Source organism: Spermophilus citellus, assembly GCF_964194105.1.
Source record: "Spermophilus citellus genome assembly, chromosome: 18".
Classification (NCBI taxonomy): Eukaryota; Metazoa; Chordata; class Mammalia; order Rodentia; family Sciuridae; genus Spermophilus; species Spermophilus citellus.
The window spans coordinates 3,603,915-3,625,986 of NC_138200.1; the positions used below are offsets into that span (position 1 = coordinate 3,603,915).

General features: G+C 52.2%; 1 protein-coding gene across 1 annotated transcript; it reads left to right on the top strand.

The window, feature by feature from the left end:
- Positions 1 to 1,107: 1,107 nt before the first annotated feature.
- NLRP12 (NLR family pyrin domain containing 12) lies at positions 1,108 to 21,167 on the top strand (the record flags this gene model as incomplete). Its single annotated transcript, XM_081275660.1, has 10 exons — positions 1,108 to 1,462; positions 4,035 to 4,115; positions 5,700 to 7,383; positions 11,768 to 11,938; positions 13,749 to 13,919; positions 15,567 to 15,737; positions 17,087 to 17,257; positions 19,136 to 19,306; positions 19,687 to 19,857; positions 21,035 to 21,167. The coding sequence occupies 10 exons, from the start codon at positions 1,108 to 1,110 to the stop codon at positions 21,120 to 21,122; spliced, it is 3,234 nt and encodes a 1,077-aa protein (XP_081131786.1). The 3' UTR covers positions 21,123 to 21,167.
- Positions 21,168 to 22,072: the final 905 nt, after the last annotated feature.

Below are 22,072 nucleotides of genomic sequence, written 5' to 3' on the forward strand. Positions count from 1 at the left end.
CCAGAATAGGTAAATCCCTAGAGTCAGCAAGGAGATGGTGGGTGCCAGGAGCTGGAGGGGGGAGGTTGGGGTGACTGTCTCACGGGTCCGGGATTTCCTCTTGGGGTAGAGATGCAGTCCTAGAAATGGGGAGTGGTGACGGTCACACGATCTTCTCAACCTATTTAAAGTCCATGAATTGGATGGGCATAGGGGCCACACCTGTAATCCCAGCACTGTGGGAGGCTGAGGCAGGAGGACCTCAAGTTCAATGCAAAAATGGGCAATTTAGTGAGACTCTGTCTCAAAAAAAAAATGGTGTGTGGGGTGGAAATGGGGCGGCTGAGGATGTGGCTCACTGGTAAAGGATCCCTGTGTTTAATCCCTAGTAGCCCAACCCCCCCAAAAGAATCCCTTTGTGGGAAATGCCACTGTGGGTTTAAGAGGAAACAGCTAGCCCACGTGAGATGTTTTCTTGGTTGGTTTGTTTGGTTGGTCCAGGGGGTTAGACCCAGGGGTGCTTAACCACTGAGCCACATCCTCAGCCCTATTTTATACTTTATTAGAGACAGGGCCTCACTAAATCGCTGAGGCTGGCTTTGAACTCGCCATTCACCTGCCTCAGCCTCCCCAGCTGCTGGGATTTCAGGCATACATCACGGCCACTGGCCCTTTTTGTTTTTTATTTTGGGATGAGGTCTCACTAAGTTGCCCTGGCTGGCCTCAAACTTGCAATCCTCCTGCCTCAGCCTCCAGAATGGGAGGGATTACGGGGATGTGCGATGCTCCTGGAAGTTCTTGTGGTGCCTCCCCAGAAGAGGCCAAGCCGCGACTGAGATGATGCAATCCACCACAGAACGCGTGAGGGGAGGAAGGTAGGAGGGGGACCAAGAAGAGGGGCCGGTGTGTGAAGGGAGCTGGGAGGACAGAGCAGAAGTGAAGGTTAGGGTTAGGGTTAGGGTTGGGGTTAGGGGTTGCCTCACCGCCTCAGCTTCCCCTTTCTCAGAGCCACTCCCCTCTGTGAGCCGGGCAGGCAGGGGACCCGCAGGCAAGGAAGCCTCTCTCTGCAGCTGTCTCTCTCAGATTGCAGTAGCCTGTCCTCGGGCCTGCGGACCGTCCGCGGTGGGCATGCTGGAACCGCCCACTCTCCTGTGTGCCCCAGCAGCCAGGTCTCTGGGCGGTCCAGAGGGCCCCATGCTGCCAGCCACAGCTGGGGATGGCCTCTGCCGCCTGTCCACCTACCTGGAAGAACTCGAGGCTGTGGAACTGAAGAAGTTCAAGCTGTACCTGGGGACTGCCGCGGAGCTGGGGGAGGACAAGATCCCCTGGGGACGTCTGGAGCCCGCTGGGCCCCTGGAAATGGCCCAGCTGCTCGTGAACCACTTGGGGACCAGGGAGGCCTGGCTGCTGACTCTCCGCATCTTTGATCGAATCCACAGGAAGGACCTGTGGGAGAGAGGACAGAGAGAGGACCTGGTGAGGGGTAAGGAGGTGGTGGGACTGTCACGGGGTCCCTCTTCTCCCACAGACACCTGAGCCTGGGGACATGAGGCCCCCACTCTGTCCCTTGGTTTTGTTCTTGTTGTCTTCTGCCCTTGGCACACTCTACCTCCAGTGTCCGGAAAGTTCTTATTTATCCACCAGAACCTTGAGCCACAGGTCAAGTGTCTCTTAGCTGAAATGCTTGGGATGGGAAGTGTTTTGGACCTGGGATTATTTTGGATTTGGGAACATTGGCATAGACACAGTGATGTATGTTGGGATGGGACTGAAATCTGAGCATGAAATCCATTGTGTTTCATGTCCACCTCGGATGCAGAGCCTGGAGGGATGTCATACAGAATTTTTATTTGTCTCCATGGTCACCCATGTTCAGGTGTGGAATTTTCTATCCGTGGCATCAAGTCAGCTCTAAAATCTTTGTATTTGTTGGTTTCTGAGTTTCAGATTTTTAAATGAGGGATGCTCAACCTAGGTTCTAGCTTCTCTACAAATTCTGTACTCCCTGCTCCTTCCGGTCCCTACCACTGACCGCCTGACTGCTCTAACAGTCCTCTCCGCTGCTTCCTTGACATTCTCAGTTTCTTGTATTCTGCTTCCATCTTATGAAATCGTCACAAGGGTGCCAACCCGTGTGGATTCCTTTCTATGCCCTGTGCATAGTATCCCAGGGCATGTTTAAAATGCTGGGTGAAACCGGGCATGGTGGTCTACAACTGTGCTCCCAGAGACTCCGGAGCGTGAGGGAGAAAGTCACAGATTCAAGGACAGCCTGGGCAACTTCGTGAAACCCTAAGCAACTCAGTGAGACCCTGTCTTAAATAAAAAAGCAGAATGGGCTAGACATGGAGCTCAGAGGTAGAGCACCCTGGGCTCCATCCCAGTGCAGAAAAGAAATGCTAGGACCCCTGTTACGAGGTGAGCAAGCTGAGGCCCAGGGGAAAATGTGAGCTGCCCTCAGACACGGCCATGACACCCAGCACATGCAAAAGGTTCAGCACGGCAGGCAGCAAGGGCTCTCAGGCTCCAGCTCTTGCTGGATGGGGCAGAGCTCTGTCTCCTCTCCCTCTGCTCAAAACAGGGAGCAGCAGGCACAGTGGGAGTCTGAGGCAGGAGGAGCAAAGTTTGAGGACAATTTAAAGAATCCTGGTCTCAAAATAAAAAAAATAAAAAGGATTGGGGGTAGCTCAGTGGTACTCAGTGCCCTGACTTTAATCTCCACCCAAGTACCAAAAGAAAAAAAAAAAAAGAAAGAAAGAAAGAAAGAAAGAAAGGAAAGAAAGGAAGGAAGAGAAAAGAAAAGAAGAAAAGATAAAGAACATCTTTTGTCATATATCTGACCCCTGCACTCAGGTCTCATGTTCAATATGTCACCCCCTCTTCTGAGCACCTCCTATTTACCTCATTTATGGAGAAATCTGTCACCCTACCTAGTATGAGATGGCTGCTCACGTGACACACAGCCCTGGATAGATGGGACTGACAACAATTTATTAGTCACAGGCAGTGGTTCCTCCTTATCCACAAGGGACTCCATGCAAGCCCCAAATAGGTGCCTAAAACCGCAGCTAGGACCAAACCCTGTTTTCTCCCTGAACACACATACCCATAATAAAGCTTAATTTATGAATCAAGCACAGTAAGATATGCACAACAACTAATAACAAAATAGAATGGTTATAACAAGATTCTGCAATAAAATTCACAAAGCACATCCAAATTGCCAGAATTGCTACTCTCATGTTTGGGGGCCATTATCAAGTAAAATAAGGATTACTTGGACACAAGTACTGCAGTACTGCAACAGTGGATCCAAGATGCTTGCTAAAGGACTAATGGGTAGATAGCATACACAGGGTGGATACGCTGGGTGGGCAAAGGGATGATTCACATCCTGGGTGGAGCAGAGAGGATGGCCTCAGATTCCTGCATGCTAGTCAGATGGGGGCAACTGAAAACTTACGAGTTGCTTATGTCTGGAAAACTCCAGTTCATATTTTCAGGCCACTGTTGTCTGTGGGCAACTGAAACCGCAGAAAGTGAAATGGAGAAGGGGGACTCCTGCAGACTCAGAGCCTGGGGGGATAGGAACCCCACCCACCAGGAGAAGTCACAAAGAGTCACACAGTTACCTGGGGACCGAGTGGACCAGCAGGGGCAGGCTTTCTAGTTAGAGGGCAGGTGCAGTCGGCTTGTTTGAATGACTTCCTGGCCTGGCAGGGAGGGAAAGCTGCTGGGCTGGGGACCAGGCAAGATGCAGCTGGTCCAGAGGGTAGGAGAACTGGCCCCCTGAGAGCCTGGCCACCCCCAGGGCCATCAGGAAGAGCCCTGGGGGGCGGGCTCTTCATTAACTTCTGTCACTCTTCATCTGAGGTCACAGTGGCTGTGTGTTTTCTGTGCAGCCAGCTCCACAGCGCATTGGAATATAAGTACGGGTGCGATGCAGTCTGTGAGGCGAGTCCCACACGCTCCAGGGAGGAGGCACCAGGGGAGCGAAGCAGCTTGCAGCTAATGTCACTTTTGTGCTTGCTGATCCCCCAAAATTTCTCTTCCAGTTACTCCACCGCGTGGTTCCTGCTCACTGGGAAGCCTGTCAGCGGGCCTTGTGGACGTCTGTCCCAACACTCCAAGAAAAGGTGAGCCACGCTCCAGGTACCCACTAGCTATGTGGAACCAGCCATCGGCGGGGCTCCAACGGCACCGCAGCCCCCACGTCTTCCTGTGCTGCACTTCAGTCAGACCTTGTAAGACACACTTGTCATCTCATGGCTGAACAGTGGCTACCAAGGGATCTCACACCAGGGAATCACGAGCCAGGACAAAGGGGAGGGCCAGGTCTTTCATCCTCAAGAGGCTCAAGAGTCTGTCACTTAGCAGCTGTGGTGGCACAGGACTGTAATTCCAGGGACCCTGGAGGCTGAGACAGGAGGATTGCAAGCTCAAGACCAGCCTAGCCAACTCTGAGACCACATCTCAAAATACAATAAAATAGTAATCATAGTAGTAATAACAACAATGATAAAAGAACCTGTCGCTTTATCCAGAAATGCAGTCATTCCAGTAAGCTTTCTGGCTCTTAGCAGTCATGCTGGGCGGCTCACTGGTCAGGACTGGGGTCCGTGTGCTTCCTCCGCTAGTCACGGGTGTACAAAGCAAGACTTCTCATGACGGGTTTGACAAAGCCACAGTTCACCCTCTGGGGCTTGTGAAGGGGCAACATTGACCGTTCACCAGGACAGTGGTCAACACCCACTGTGTGAGCAATTTCCTGTTGGTGGGAAGGAAGTGGGGCTGATGATGCTGGGATGTGGCTTGTGAGAGAGCAGGGTCCCCAAAGCACAACCACTGGGCACAGGAGCCCACACCTGTAATCCCAGTGGCTTGACGGGTGAGACTCCAAAGTCCTGTTGCCAGTGGGGCTCCTGAAATACAAGCTAGAACACAGAAAGCTCTGTTTCAACAAACTGTGTCACCCAATGACCCCCTTGAGGACACTTCATTGCCCCAAAGACTGGGGATCCCTGAAGGGAGAGAGTGATGGCCTCAAGATAAGAGGGTACTGAGTTCCGGTGGGAGAGCCCCACACACACCAGAAGGCAGCATTCTGTAGATGTTACCTCAAGGACGTGGGAAGGTCACAGAGGCACATGGACAGGGAAGATCTTTAACATTTTCCTTAGCCCTCCGCCCCCAGAGACTTTCAGCAGAGGATTCCCGGAAGAGATAGCTCTCCTGCACTACAGACGTGCATCTGCGGGTTGCCAAAGGGGTGCAGATAAAGGGGCTCTGCTCCTCCAACCAGCCCTGGGTTTTGTTGGGATGCAGCCTCTGATGGAGCTGGTGGGCAGCCTCCAGCCAGCTCCCTGGAAATGCTGCTGCTCTGGGGACTGCCCTTGGAGTCTAAGGCATGGAGTGTGTACTTACCCACCACGTCTGGTAATGCCTCAGCTTCCCGTGACAAGGTGACAAGGACTTTATAAAGAAGGGCCAAGGCCCTCAGACTCCCTCCAGAAAACGGCTCCAGGGCTGGGGATACACCTCAGTTGGAAGGATGGTTGCCTCGCATGCACAAAGCCCTGGGTTCAATCCCCAGCACCACACACACACACACACACACACACACACACACCAGAAAATGGTTCCAAGGACACTGCAGGACAAGCAGGCGCTAGACCAGGAGTTTATTCGTTGCTGATGAGTCTCCCATTCCTCCCCTCTAGATCCCCGGGAAACCTACAGGGACTATGTCCGCAGGAAATTCCGGCTGATGGAGGACCGCAATGCGCGCCTGGGAGAGTGCGTCAACCTCAGCCGCAGGTACACCCGGCTGCTCCTTGGGAAGGATCACTCAAATCCCATTCGGGCCCAGCAGAAGCTTTTGGACACAGGCCGGGGACACCAGTCCAGCCCCATCCAGATAGAGACCCTCTTCGAGCCGGACGAGGAGCGCCCAGAACCACCGCGCACCGTGGTCTTGCAGGGGGCAGCAGGGATGGGCAAGTCCATGCTGGCGCACAAGCTGATGCTGGACTGGGCCGACGGGAGGCTCTTCCAAGACAGATTTGATTATCTTTTCTACATCCACTGCCGGGAGATGAACCGGAGCGCTGCCGAGCGGAGCGTCAAGGAACTCATCTCCAGCTGCTGGCCAGAGGCCGGGGTGCCCCTGTGGGCGCTCGTCTGTGCCCCCGAGCGCCTCCTGCTCATCATCGACGGCTTCGATGAGCTCAAGCCTTCTTTCCATGATCCTCAGGGATCCTGGTGTGCCTGCTGGGAGGAAAGACATCCAACCGAGCTGCTCCTGGGCAGCCTGATTCGGAAGAAGCTGCTGCCCGAGCTGTCCCTGCTCATCACCACGCGGCCCTCCGCCTTGGAGAAGCTCCACGGCTTGCTGGAATACCCCAGGCACGTGGAGATCCTGGGTTTCTCCGAGGCAGAAAGGAAGGAGTACTTCCACAAGTATTTCCGCAGTGCAGAGCAGGCCACCCAAGTCTTGAGCTTTGTGAGGGACAATGAGCCCCTCTTCACCATGTGCTTTGTTCCCTTGGTGTGCTGGGTTGTTTGCACCTGCCTCAAGCAGCAGCTGGAGGGTGGGGGGCTCTTGAGACAGCCTTTCAGGACCACCACTGCCGTGTACACGCTCTACCTTCTCAGCCTAATGCAACCGAAACCAGGGACTCCGACCCTCAAGTGCCCACTGGACCACAGGGGGCTGTGCTCTCTGGCCGCAGATGGCCTCTGGAATCAGAAAATCCTATTTGAGGAGCAGGACCTCCAGAAACATGGCCTGGACGGGGTAGATGTCTCTGCCTTCCTCAACGTGACCATCTTTCAGAAGGACATAGACTGTGAGAAGTTCTACAGCTTCATCCACCTGAGTTTCCAGGAATTTTTTGCTGCCATGCACTATATTCTGGAGGGCGGGGAGCGTGGGCCAGGCCCAGAGCAGACCATGACTCAGCTGTTGACCGAATACGGATTCTCAGAAAGGAGTTTCTTGGCGCTCACCGTCCGCTTCCTGTTTGGGCTACTGAATGGGGAGATGAGAAGCTACTTGGAGAAGCATCTTTGCTGGAAGACCTTGCCTCACGTCAAGATGGAGCTGCTGGAGTGGATCCAAAGCAAAGCTCGGAGCGAGGGCTCCACCCTGCAGCAGGGCTCCCTGGAGTTCTTCAGCTGTCTGTATGAGATCCAGGAGGAGGAGTTTATCCAACAGGCCCTGAGCCCCTTCCAGGTGGTGGTGGTCGGCGACATTGCCACCAAGATGGAGCACATGGTCTGCTCCTTCTGTGCCAGGAGCTGCAGGAGTGTTCTGGTGCTGCACTTGTATGGGGCTGCCTACAGTGCCGACCAAGAGGGCACCTCCACGTGGCCTTCTGAAACCCAGGCGCCGTCAGGGCCGACGTAAGTACCCCTCGGCTGACCCTCCAAGTCCATGCCCTCATCTATGGGTTCTCTGTTAGGGGAAATTTGCAGCCTTATGGCCATCCTTGCCATCTGGACCCATGAGGCCATACCTGGGCAGCAGAGTGACTTTGCTGCCATCTAGTGGCGAGAAGGCAGAGGTGCAGCAGGACGTCCCACAGTCTGCAGGGCAGTCCCAGAGTGATCTGGCCCTCAAAAGCCCACAGTGCCAGAGCTGAGAGTCTGCTCTTGGACAGCAAGCACTGGGGCTAAACTGCGGTCATGTCTTGGAGAACATTCAATCAAGATATCCTGTCAGGCACAGGGTGCTCACTTGTAATCCCAGGGACTCGGGAGACTGAGGAAGGAGGATCACAAGTTCAAGAGCAGCCTGGACGGTTTAGTGAGAGCCTGTCTCCAAATAACACAGGAAGGGCTGGGAGTGTAGCTGAGTGGTAGAGCACTTGCCTACCACGTGCAAGGCCTTGGGTTCAATACCCAACATCGCAAAAATAGAAAAGACAGAAAGAAGTAGGCAAACAGGCAACAAGCTTGTCAAAGACTAAGAGTTTCAGAGAGGTCACTGCTGTGAGGAAAATCCAACAGGATGATGGGACGGCAGTGATGAGGGGTGGGGGACACCGGAGCTGGCCATCAAGGTGGGAGGTGCTGAGGAAGTGGTGAGTAACCTTACTCACCACTCAAAGAACAGACTTTGTTCTGTGTGATTCCAGCTACCCCAGAGGCTGAGGCAGGAGGTTGGCAAGTTGGAGGCCAGCCTCAGCAACTTAGTGAGACCCTCTTTCAAAATAAAAAGGGCTGGGATATGGCTCAGTGGTTAAGTGCCCCTGAGTTCCATTCACATTTGGGGAGTTGTGGGGGGGAGACTGTTTTGGTCTGAATGGTTAATTGGTAAGTGGTCTTGGGAAAATGAACATGAGTGGAGACAGGCTGGGCGTGACTGAGTGGGGGGCACTTGCCTGGCATGCATGAGGCCCTGGGCTCTATCCCTAGAACCTCAAAAGAGAGGGAGAAAGGAGAGGAGAGCGGAAGGTAAAGCAGCAACAAAGGAGCATCCAGCTCTTCGTCTGCCCCCATAGGCAGGGAGCCAGCCCCTGTCAGTATTGGATGAGAACCAGGGTCCCCTGTCAGTCACTGGATGAGAACCAGGGGTCCCCTGTCAGTACTGGATAAGAATCAGAGGTCCCCTGTCAGTCACTGGATGAGAACCAGGGTCCCCTGTCAGTCACTGGATGAGAACCAGGGGTCCCCTGTCAGTCACTGGATGAGAACCAGGGGTCCCCTGTCAGTACTGGATAAGAATCAGAGGTCCCCTGTCAGTCACTGGATGAGAACCAGGGTCCCCTGTCAGTCACTGGATGAGAACCAGGGGTCCCCTGTCAGTACTGGATAAGAATCAGAGGTCCCCTGTCAGTCACTGGATGAGAACAAATGGTCCCAAGTCAGTCACTGGATGAGAACCAGGGTCCCTGTCAGTCACTGGATGAGAACCAGGGTCCCCTGTCAGTCACTGGATGAGAACCAGGGTCCCCTGTCAGTCACTGGATGAGAACCAGGGTCCCCTGTCAGTCACTGGATGAGAACCAGGGTCCCCTGTCAGTCACTGGTGAGAACAAATGGTCCCAAGTCAGTCTCTGGATGAGAACCAGTGTGGGTACAGCCTCCACCCTCCCAGGCAGCCCTGAAGACGGGGTGAAACCCTGAACTACCTCAGTGGGGGTGAGCTGGAGACAGCTTTAGACAAGTAGAGGAGGGAGGGTTTGCAGGAGGCAGGAGGAGCCACCCCTGGCTGCAGGTTTGTGTACCCACAGCCTCTGGACTTGGGGCCCATTTTCAGCAACCAGACTCTGCCTCCCTCCTGGCACTGTGGTTGGAACTAGACCCCTCATTTGTAAGAAAGGACATAAATGTACATCATGGTTTTTTTTTTCTTTCATTCTTTTCTTTCCAGGGTTGCAAACCCAGGACTTTACATTACACTGCAGGTGGAAGGTCCATAACCAAAATGCTTGGGACCAGAAATGTTTCAAATTTCACATTTTTAAGACTTTAATATACTTTCAAATAAGGCTGGTGATATAGCTCAGTTGGTAGAGTGCTTGCCTCACATGCACAGGCCCTGGGTTCAATCCCTAGCACCACACACACACACACACACACACACACACACACACGCATCCAAATACATAATGAGGTAGCTCCAAGGTGAGGTCCAAGTCTAAGCACAAACTTCCCGTGTGCATCACCTGGACCTTATAGACGTAGCCAGAAGATTCCCCCCACGTTTTCGTGGTTGCTCAGTGCTGGTGATGGAGCCCGGGGCCTCACGTGGGTCGGGTTGGCCTTCCTCACCCCTGACTGCGCCCAGCCCTGCACTGTTCCTTCTCACCATCAGAAGCCTCTCAGTAAAGCTCAGGGTCACTCTCGGGAAGCCCCTGGAATCTTTTTCCGTATTTTTTATTGGAGCGTTGTAATTGACATAAGGGTGGAATTCCTTGTGACACATTTGTACACGCACACAACCTAACAATAGCAATTTGGCCAATATCCCTCCCCAGCACTCCCCTCTCCTCTCACCCCTGCTGCATTTCCTCCACTCACCACCCTTAGAGTCTCATGAGATCCCCACCTCACTTTCTATCCCTTTCCCTCCCCAGCTTCCACATGACAGAAAACACGTGACCCTTGACTTTCTGAGTTTGACTTATTTTGCTACCATAATGTTCCCTAGTTCCATCCATTTTCCTGCAAAGGCCATAATTTCTTTGTTCTTTATCGCTGTATAAGACTCCATTGTGCATCCATGCCACAGTTTCTTTCTCCATTCTCCCTCTGATGGACACCAGGCTGGTTCCATGGTTGGCTGTTGGGAGTTGTGCATTATAAACATGGGTGTGCACGCATCGCTGTAGCATGAAGATTTCAATTCTTCAGGATAAACACCCAGGAGTGGCACAGCTGGGTCAGGGGTGGTTCCATGCTCTTCTTTTGAGGAGCTGCATACTGATTTCCATGGTGGGATGCTAATTTACAGTCCACAGCAGTGAGGAAGTGTTCCTTGTGCCCCACACCTCTCCCCACCCCTGCAGTTTGCGCTCTTGCTGCCTGCCATTCTGCTGGGGCGACACTAGTACAAAGGCACTTGCCTGAGACTGCTCCCAGGACATCAGCTGTGGAGGTTGCCAGTTAGGGCATCATGTTGGCACTGCAGAGTTTTGTATTGTAGAGCTTTTTGGATTCCAGATTGGGGATGCCCAACCTGGGTAGGGGACAGTAGGGGTGGTGGTTAATAGCCTGGCTTTGCTGGATGCAGTGGAGCACTCCTGTAGTCAATCCCAGAGACTCAGGAGGTAAATCAGGAGGAAGGCAAGTTCAAGGCCAGCCTCTGCAACTTAGGGACATCCTATCACAAAACGAAAAAAGTCTGGGTGTGGTAGTGCATACCTGTAATCCAAGCAGTTTGGGAGGCTGAGGCAGGAGGATCATGAGTTCAAAGCCAGGCTCAGCAATCTCAAGACACTAAGCAACTCAGTGAGACCCTGTCTCTAAATAAAATAAAAATAGGGCTGGGGATGGGGCTCAATGGTAGATTAGCCCTGAGTTCAATATTCCTGGTAACAAAAACAAACAAAAAAAAAGAGAAAGAAAAGAAAAGAAAGAAAGAGAAAACAAAAATATAGAAAGGTAAATAGAAAAAAATATATATATATAGAAAGGACTCTGGCTCCAGAGATAAAATGTTTCTGGGTTCAGCCTCCAGTATCTCCTCCCCCAACCACTCACCCAAATAACCTGGGCTTTGGAATAAAGCCACACATGGGTTGGAACCCCAGCTCTGCTGTTCACTAGCTGTGTGGCCTTGGGCAAGACTTTTCTCCTTATTGGATCAGTTTTTGTGCTTGGAAAATGGGAAGTTTAATTCCTACCCATTAGGGTGACTTGTGTTAAACAGAGTGTGTCTGCAGAGGACATCTCTTTTCCATCCCTGATCCCAGGTCTGGAGTCTGTCTGGCTGCTGACTTGCTGTGGGAACCTGGGCAGGTAACCCAGTTCATTCAGAAGCTAAATTAAACTAAATTTGTCTGGGTACAGGTGACACACACCTAGAATCCCAGCAGGGGATCTCAAGTTCAAGCTCAGTCTCAACCACCAGCCAGACACTGTCTGAAAAACGAAAAGGGGCTGGGACTGTGGCTATGTGTGTAGCATGCCCCTGGATTCTGTCCTCAGTTCCAAAAAATAAATAAATAAATAAATAAATAAGTAAGACAAAGTGTTTAAAAAATTATAAAGTGACATACCGACTGCAAACACAGTGGTCAGTGACCAGAAAGGCTAGACCTTGGCTGTCTCCTTCCTGCAGACCTGAGAGGAACAGGCTGCCAGATGCCTACAGCGAGCACCTTGCAGCTGCTCTGCGCACCAGCCCTGACCTAACAGAGCTGGCTTTGTACCGGAACGCCCTGGGCAACCGCGGGGTGCAGCTGCTCTGCCAAGGACTTAGACACCCCCTCTGTCGGCTGCAGAACCTCAGGTGAGTGCCAGCTGGCCCGTGACCTTCTGGCCTGCCGACCACCACCTCTCTCCAGGGTCGTGGCAGGATGGTGTATCAGTGTTCACTTGCTGCTATAACAAAGTCTCCTGGTGGCATCAGGGTAGGTTCTTCCTGAGCACTGTCTCCTTGGCTTTCAGAGGGCCGTCTGCCCAATGTCATCCCTCTGCACATGGCACAGGTTTGTGTCCTAATCACCTTTTTGCAGTCCTGAGAATTGAACCCTGGGCTTTGCACATGCTAGGCAAGCCCTCTACCACTGAGCTACACCCCAGCCCTTTCTAGTTCTTATTTGGAGACAGGCTCTTACTGACTTGCCCAGCCTGGCCTTGAGCTTGCTGTCCCCCTGCTTCAGCCTCCAGAGTCACTGGGGTGACACTGCATCCTTAAAATGGAACAGCTGGGCGTGGTGGCACAGACTGGTAATCCCAGGGACTTGGGAGGCTGCAGCAGGGGCTGCAAAGTGGAGGCCAGCCTGGCAACATACTGAAATCCTATTTTAATAAAAAATTAAAAGGGCTGGGCTGTAGCTCAGTGGTAGAGTGCTGTCCTAGCATTAGGAGTAGCCCTGGGCTCGACCCCCACTAATGAGAGGAAGGAAAAAAGAAGAGTCTTAAATTTCTTTTTTAAGGGCAGTCTCTGTGAACACATTTCATTGATTATAAAGCACTAAACATTTTATATTATTTTTGTTGCTTTAAAGTTTTTTCATCTTTTAAAATTTGAGAGCTAAAGCCAGGCGTGGTGGCAAAAAATGCCTATAATTCCAGCAGCTTCGGAAACTGAGGAAAGAGAAGCACAAGTTCAAAGCCAGCCTCAACAACTTAGCAAGGCCCTAAGCAACCTAATGAGACCCTGTCTCAAAATAAAAAGTAAAAAGGGCTGGGGATGTGGCTCAGTGGTTAAAAACCCCTGTGTTCAATACCTGGTGAGAGAGAGAGAGAGAGAGAGAGAGAGAGGATAACAGATGAAATGATGCATTCATTGTGTATAATAACACGATGCTTTAAACTAGAGGTCTCACGCAGGGGGCAGAGCTCCATGATAGAACACCTGATTAGCATGTCCAAGGCCCTGGCCTTGATCCTTGGGGCTGCCTAAAAAATAAAAATTAAAGTAAAATATATATAATTGTAGAATGACAAACTTTAGCTAATCAACATATCACCTGTAAAGTAATCATATTTGTGGTGAGAACATTTAAAATCTACTCTTAGCATTTTTCAGGAATATTTTTTGTTACTTTATTAAGTATCAAGTTCACATACCAGAAAATTCAGTCAGTGTGTAGATTTCAGCATTTTCAGTATATTCACCGTTATGCAAACATCACCACTACGTCCATAGCATTTTCCTGACTCTAAATGAAGCCCCATACCCATTAATGATCTCTCTACCCCCACACCCCACAGTCCCTAACTGCCACAATCTCCTTTCATTTTTTGGCACTGGGAATTGAGCCCCCGGGTGCTTAACCACTGAACCACATCCCCAGCCCTTTTTATTTTTTTTTATTTTGAGACAGAATCTCACTAGCTTGCTTAGGGCCTCATGAAATTGCTGAGGCTGCCCTTGAACTTGCAATCCTCCTGCCTCAGCTTCCTAAGTCACTGGAAGTACAGGTGTGTACCACCACACCTCGCTTTTTTTTTTTTCCTTTTAGTTTTGCTTTGTTGGCATTGCTGGGTCTCAAGCCCACGGTTTCATGCATGCTAAGCAGGGGCTGTACCTGTGCAGAATTCCCAAAACTGCTGCAAAGGAGATGACCTGGCTCTTCTTCCTTCTACCGCAGGCTGAAGAGGTGCTGCTTCTCCAGCTCCGCCTGCCAGGACCTGGCCACAGCCCTCACGGCCAATCAGAATTTAATAAGGATGGATCTAAGTGGCAACGACCTGGGACTTCGGGGCATGTCCCTGCTCTGCCAGGGGCTCCGGCATCCCCAGTGCAGGCTGCAGATGATTCGGTGAGTCCTCCTCCCGGGAATACGTGCTCGGTTTCATCTTGTTTTAATGAAAATATTAATACGCATTAAGTGAATACTAAATGGGGTCCAGTGTGATATTTACAGACATACATGGGATGTGCACCAATCACATTTGCCTCCCCCTTCCACCCTGCCCCCTGGGAAGAAGCTCTCAAATGGCGAGTTCTCCAGGTAACCTCGCTGTCACCTTAGCTGGAAAGAACCCCAAATGCTGAAGATCCCCAAGTCTGTTCCTCAACACCAGGGCTGGAACTCAAGCCCATGGCCTTGCACCTCTGCCCAACACCTAGGCACGTTCAAGTCACTCTCTGGCCTCTGACTCCACCCTCTTCTGCATGGCCAGGAAGCCCTGAGCGACCTGCCCACCCAGACCCACAGCCTCCTACTGACCTGAGCCGTGGGAACCCCTGAGCTGCCTAAACAAACAGACTCGGGTTGTGGGGCCCCTATTTCCCACAATGCCACCCGCACCCCACTCCTCCCGAATTCTGCTTGGCCCTTGAGAACCAGCCCAACTCCCCCGGGGCTCCTCCCAAGTGGCACACCCTATCTGCCAAAGCCCAGTTCCAGGCGCTGCCTTTGAGATGCTTTCAGTAACAGTGGCTCAGGGGCGAGGCCCAGGTCTGTTCCCTCCATTCTCAGATCATCCAACCCTAGCAACCTAAGGAAGCAGGCACAAGGCAGCACGGGAAACACAAAACTCCAAGTCCCAGGGCAGGAGGGTGGTGCCCCGGGTGCACACGCAGAGGCTGAGCTAGGTCTCCCCTCTCCTGGGCTGCATTATGCCCACGCGGTGGTGCAAGTACCTGGGAAGCAGGGCATTCCCTGCTGGGCCTCATCTCTGAAGTCCGCTCTGTGCCCATGGCTTCCACACCCAGGGATTCCACCAGCTTCCACTGAAAATGTTCAAGAAGGAAAGTTGCTTCTGTACAGAACATGTACAGTTTTTGTTTCTGTACCATCCCCAAGCCACTTCCCCAGCAGCAACCCCCTCACGTTTTTCCCCCTTTAGTACCAGGGATTGGATCCCGGGGCACTTAGCCACTGAGCCACATTCCCAGCCCCTTTTTACTTTTTATTTTGAGACAGGGTCTCACTAAGTTTCTTGGTGCCTCACCAAGTGGCTGAGGCTGGCCTTGAACTTGCCTCTCCTGCCTCAGCCTGTAAAGTCCCTGGGATTACAGGTGTGCACCCCTGCGCCTGATCATACAGACTTTGTCATTTTTGCCAAAATGACACAGCGTAACAACTAATTTTTGTAGCATTTACATTGTATCAGGTATTATAAGTCATCTAGGTTATTAAGTCATCATTTAAAATGCACAAGAGGGGCTGAGGATGAGGCTCAGTGATGGAGCATTTATCTGGCTTGCATGAGGCCCTGAGTTCCATCCCCAGCTCTACAAAAGAAAAATTAAAGATAAAATACATAAGAGGACATGTGCAGGTTATATGAATATCATGTAATTTTATATAAGGGACTGGACCTCCTGCACATGGTATCCTGAAGGGGTCCTAGACAAGTCCCCAATGGATGCTGAGTGACCAGGGGATAGATCTGTGCAGGGTGATTGACAGGCCAGGCATCCCCAACCTGAAGGCAGAGAAGCATCTTTCCCCTCCCAGGTTGAGGAAGTGTCTGCTGGAGGCTGGGGCTTGTCAGGAGATGGCATCTGTGCTGAGCACCAACCCACATCTGGAGGAGCTGGACCTGACAGGAAACGCCCTGGAGGACTCCGGCCTGTGGTTGCTGTGTCAAGGACTGAGGCACCCAGGCTGCAGGCTGCGGACCTTGTGGTGAGTGCTTGGAGGGCAACTCCCATGGCAAACCCCGTCCGGCCGAGTGATGTGGAGGATTGCATCCACCATGTGCCCAGCATTCCCCTGTCACACAGCCCAAGGTGGAAGCCACTACACATCCATGGGGGAATGACTGAATGGATACAATGTGGTCTACACAATCTGACAATGTTAAGTGAAAAAGGGAAAGAATCAACTTTGTCTTGCAAAAAAAAAAAAAATTAAAGTGCTACTCTTTTTGGGGGGTGTGGTTTACTGGGGTTTGAACCCAGAGGTGCTTAACCACTGAGCCACATCTCCGCACTTTTTGTTGTTTGAGACGGTCCTCACTAAGTTGTTTAGGGCCTTGCTAAGTTGCTGAGGCTGGTCTTGAACTTGCAATCCTCCTGCCTCAGCCTCCCAAATTTCTGGGATTACAAGTGTGCATCACTGCACCTAGCTAAAGAGCCTTTTTTTTTTAAGTTGTAGATGGACACAATATCTTCATTTTATTTATTTATTTTTATGTGATGCTAAGAATCAAACCCAGTGCCTCACACATGCTAGCAATTTCTCTACCACTAAAGCCACAACCCCAACCCCCAAAGTACCACTTTTAAGATCCTAAATTAAGGGGAGGGGCACAGTATGGGCAACATAGTTATTACCTGTCTCCTGAAAAGAAAGGAGAAAAGAGAGAAAAAAAAGAAAAAAGAGGACTAGGGATGTGGCTCAGGGATATGGTACTTGCCTAGCCTGTACAAGGCCCTGAGTTCAATCCTCAGTACTGCAAAAGAAAACAAGCAAACAAACAAAAAAGTGTTGTATCCATGCAATGCAATATCATTCATCCTTAAAAATTAATGACTTCTGGGCTGGGGATATAGCCCAGTTGGTAGAGTGCATGTTTCACATGCACAAGGCTCTGGGTTCAATCCCCAGGACCACAAAAAAAAAAAAAAAAAAAAAAAAAAAAAAAAAAGAGTGACTTCTACCACAACATACATCCTGAAGCTTGATATTAAGTGAAATTTACCAGACATAAAAGGACAAAAATTGTGGGATTCCACATGTGTGAAATACTCAGAACCATCAAATACATGCAAGGATCAATGGAGCACACCTGTAATTCCAGCTACTCAGGAGGCTGAGGCAGGAGGATGATGCAAGTTTGAGGTCAGCCTCAGCCACTTAGTGAGACCCTGTCTGAAAATAACTAATGGCCGCGGTGTAGCTCAGTGGTCAAGCATCCCATGGTTCAACCTCCAACCACCACACAACAAAGAGCAGTACCTTTAACTTGGGGTGGGAGTTCAATTCGACTCCACACAGAACACCCTCCACATTTGCTGCTGGGTCTTCTGTAGGTTGAAAATCTGCCATCTCACCGCTGCTGCCTGTGAAGACCTGGCCTCCACCCTCAGTGTGAACCAGGGCCTGGCCGAGCTGGACCTGAGTCTGAACGACCTGGGGGACTCTGGAGTGCTGCTGCTGTGTGAAGGCCTCAAACACCCCAAGTGCCATCTCCAGACCCTGCGGTGAGTGCCGCTGTGCAAACCCTCCCACACTTCTCTGTGCTCTCGGAGGCCAAGCAGCCTCCCCTCCCACCTGAATTCTCCCTACTTCAGCTCACTCCAAAGATGCTCTGCCAGAACGTGGCCTTTGCATAGTCTGTTCTGGCTTCCTGGCATGACCATCAGCTGTGCTGTCCTCTGTGCCGTCCTCTGCTGTCCTGCTGAGAAGTCTGGCTCATCTTTTATGATTCAGGACGAATTGTCACTTCCCCGTGGAGGCCCTCTGGATTCCGAGTGTCATAATTCTTTACAACCTGACTCTTTCTCTCAGGTCACTTAACAGAGTTTGTAATTTGGGTGTGTCCTGTGTGGCTTGGCAAAGTGCAAGAGCGGTGTCCACTCTAGCTCTTAGTGGCTAGTGAGAGACCTGGCCTGGGTCGTCATGAGCAGCAAGGGAAGTGATGCTTTCGAATTACTTGGTGTTATGGGTTGAACTGAATCCCCCTCCGAATTCCCTGGTGGAAGTCTGAACCCTCAGAAAAATAGCTTTTTATACTGACATTCCTCCCCAGCGCTGGGAATGGAACCTGAGGCCTCACCTGCTCCAGGAAAAGTCCTCTGACACTGGGCTCTATAGCTCCAGACCCAGAATGTGGCCTTATTGGGGTCTGGAGCTGCCCTAACAAAACACCCAGACTGGGCGGCTTTGGGGACCAATCCACCCTTTCAGGCTCAGGCGGCAGGAGTCTGAGGTCAGGGTTTGGCAGATTGGTTTCTCCTGAGGCCTTTCCTGGTGGTCTCCAGATGACCACCTCACTGTGCCACCATGTGTTTATCCCTGTACCTGGGTCCTGAGGTCCTGTAAGGAACACAGGCCATGTTGCATCCGGGCCATCCCAGTGACCTTTTTAAAACTCTGTCACCTCTTTCAAGACCCCTTCAAAGCCGGGCACAACTGGGAGTGTGCACACCTGTCATCCCAGCAACTGGGGAGGCAAAGGCGGGAGGATCTCAAGTTCAAGCCCAGCCTGGACAATTTAGCAAGACCCTGTTTCAGTATTTAAAATATATATATTTTTTTTGGGGGGGTGGGGGGTGGGCAGGGTGTGTGTGCGTGTGTCAGTGGTACAGTTCCCCTGGGTTTCACTCCTGGTCCTGGAAAAATATCTGGGAAAACTTTATTCAATTCGGTCGTGGTTGGCACAGGCCTGTGATCCCAGCCACGAAGCAGGCTAAGGGGAAGGTTTGCTGGTTGAAGGCCAGCCTCACCAACTCAATGAGGCCGTTTCAAAGTGAAGAATAAAAAGAGCCAGGCTCTGAGGCCCAGACCCGAGGACCCCGAGTTCAAAGCCAGGCCTCAGCAACCCTGAGGTGCTAAGCAACTCAGTGAGACTCTATCTCCAAATAAAATGCGAAATAGGACTGGAAATAGTGAGACTCTATCTCCAGAGGTTGAGTGCCCCAGAGTTCAATCCCCTGTATTCCCCCGCCCCCCCCACCCCCCAAAAAAGGATGGTAGTGGTGGTGGCTCAGTAGTTCACTGTCCATGGGTTCAATCCATGGAACCAAGTAAATAAATATAATAAATTGAAAAAGGGGTGATGGTGGCTAGGGATGTGGCTAAGTGGCTAAGTGCCCCTGGGTTCAACGCTGGCACCAAAAACCAACAACAAAAAGTCTCCCTGCCCTGCATGCTCAGCGCTCGTGTTCACGCAGGTGCGCTTTGGCGGCACCAAGGGCTCCATTTCTATTAACTGGCCCAGCCTTCACAGTCCGAGTTGCTCCCCGCGACGCTTTCCTTTGGTCTCTTTTTCACCTTGATGGTCACACAATCTGCGCCAGCACCGGGCTGGGCGCAGAGACCCCGGCGTCGGCCAGCCACCCTGTCCCGCGTCCCTCCAGGTTGGGCATCTGCCGGCTGGGCTCGGCCGCCTGCGCGGGTCTCTCCGAGGTGCTGCGCCTCAGCGCCCGCCTCCGCGACCTGGATCTGAGCTTCAACGACCTGGGAGACGGGGGCTTGCGGCTGCTGGCCGAGGGGCTGCGGCACCCGAGCTGCAGGCTCCAGAAGCTGTGGTGAGTGTCCGCGGCGCGAGGGGGGTTTCGGGGGCTGGAGCGTCCTCCCTGCCGGGTCCTGGTTAAGCGACAGCCCTGGCTCACCCTGAAGGTCCACGTGACCGGTGCCACAGCCGCGGCCAGGGTCCCGACGGTTCGTACTGGCCTGAGGGCACCGGCAGGTGGCCTTGTCATTCCATCAAGCCTGGACGATGCTGTGTGTGTGTGTGTGTGTGTCCCTTGGGCCGATCCAGGCTTTTTAGTACCTTCTTGCCCATGAAACCAGGCTCCTTAGGTGGCTCAGAGGTAGCTTTCGTGGCCTTCCGCCCCCAGCACTGAAAAAACTCGGACTTCCCCAAAGGACGTGCCGGACGTGGCCTGAACCGCTCTGCCCCCCACAGGCTGGACAGCTGCGGCCTCACTGCCCAAGCCTGTGAGGATCTGTCCCCCACGCTGGGGAGCGCCCCGCACTTGACCGAGCTCTACCTGACCAACAACGCCCTGGGCGACGCGGGCGTGCGGCTGCTCTGCCAGGGGCTCAGGCACCCGCGCTGCCGGCTCCGAGTCCTCTGGTGAGCGGTGGCCCCTGGCCCTCTGGAGGGCAGGACAGGGTCTTCCCCAGCTCCCAGCGCAGAGAGGAGGCGCTCCTGCGCCCCCTGCTGGCGCAGCCCAAGCGCTACTCCCCGAGCAGAGCAGCCACCAGGGCTCAGCGGGACCCCTGCTCTGCCTGGGTTCAAGTGCCCTGGCTGCAACTAGGTGACACATTTTCCAAGTTATTCAACCACTTCACACCTTCCACACCTGCCTCAGTAGATGGAGGGAAGGAGCTGCTTCTTCCTGGGGTTATCAGAATTAAACTATTGAGGACCATAAGATGGGGAGGAGGGCCAGGGGTGGAGCCCTCCTCTAACCCCAGGTCTCAGGAGGCCCAGGGGATGGGAGGTTCCAAGCCAAGCCAGGTGTGGAGCTGAAGCCTGCAGTCAGGGCAGCTGGATGGGGGTTGGGGGAGTGAGGCAGGAGGACCCCAAGTTCAGACCAGTCTCAGCCACTTAGCAAGGCCCTAAACAAGTAAGGAATTGGGAGACCATCTGCAAGTAAAAAATAAAGGGGCAGGGGATGTGACTCAGTGTTAAGACCCCTGGGTCCAATCCTGTACCAAGAGAGGATGGCCAAAGTCAGCGTCAGCAACTTTGACCTTGCCTCTGGATAACTAAATAAAGGGCAGGAGATGTGGCTAAATGGCAGAGGGCTGCTGGGTTCATCCCCCATGACTGCAGAGAAGGAGAAAAAAAATCAAAGCCTAGAAAGGACTGTGGGGTGTAGCTCAGTGCCTAGAGCACTTGCCTAGCCTCCAGGGGCCCAGGAGGGAGGATGGACAGTTGGAGGCCATCCTGGGCCTCTGAGACCACATGGGAAAATGCAGGGCTGAGGTATGGCTGAGTAGGGCAGCAGCCCAGGTCAGACCCCTCCCCACCCCACTGGGAGCAGCAGAGAGCATAGACTAGCCTGTTTTCTAGTAGAGTCAGGGTCACTAGAAGGTAATGGAATTACTTCACCAGATTAAGGTGCACAATATTGGGCTGGGGAAGCAGCTGTGTGGTAGTGGGCTTGCCTGCTGAACCCAAGGTCCTGGATTCACCCCAACATCCAAAAGAACAGCTCCCCCAAAACAGCACAATAGCTCAGATCTACCAGCCCCTCCTTGTTATAGTAGTGGGGGACAACAGCATCTCCCACTCTTGTCCTCAGGTTGTTTGGGATGGACCTGAGTAAGACCAGCCACATGCGGTTAGCAGCACTTCGAAGATCAAAGCCATCCTTGGACCTGGGCTGCTGAAGGTTCTGTCCTGCACTCAGGAAGATGCAGTGATGGACACTTCCCAGGCCACAAGGACCAGAGTCTTCAAACTGCACACAAAAAGCTCTTTCAGCTTGGGATCTTGTGAGCAGCCTTTGATGGAACTTTCATGTCTTTAAACACAGGGACTTGGCACACTGAGGACACAAGAGTTCCAAACCCGCCTCAACTACCTACTAAAAAACCCTGTGTCAGTAAAGGCTAAGGACGGGAGGTGTGGATCAGTGGTTGGATTCTTCTGGGTTCAGTCCCCAATAGCAACCCATAATAGGGGGTATAAAATCCCAAATGGTTAGAAGGCTACTTTGCCCTCCAGAGAATGCTTGCCCAGGTCAGCAGATATGGTGACCATGGGGGTGGATGTGAAAATTCATGCCCAGAACTTAATGGAGTAACCCAGTTCAGGCTTCCAGTGATGCTGAAGAATCAACAGACCAGCACCAAGAGTTTATTAAAAACAATGTTCAGGGGCTGGGGATGTGGCTCAAGCGGTAGCGCGCTCGCCTGGCATGCGTGCGGCCCGGGTTCGATCCTCAGCACCACATACAAACAAAGATGTTGTGTCCGCCGAGAACTAAAATAAATAAATAAATTCTCTCTCTCTCTCTCTCTCTCTCCCTCCCTCCCTCCCTCCCTCCCTCTCCTCTCTTTATATTAAAAAAAAAAAAAAAAAAAAAAAAAAAAAAAACAATGTTCAGTGGGCTGGGGATGTGGCTCAAGCGGTAGTGCGCTCGCCTGGCATGCGTGCGGCCAGGGTTCGATCCTCAGCACCACATGCAAACAAAGATGTTGTGTCCGCCGAAAACTAAAAAATAAATATTAAAATTCTCTCTCTCAAAAAAAAAAAAAAAAAAAGACAATGTTCACCTGGGTTCTAATTCCTGCCTGCAACTCCAACTACTTAGCCCAGGTTGGAGGATGTCCAGTGC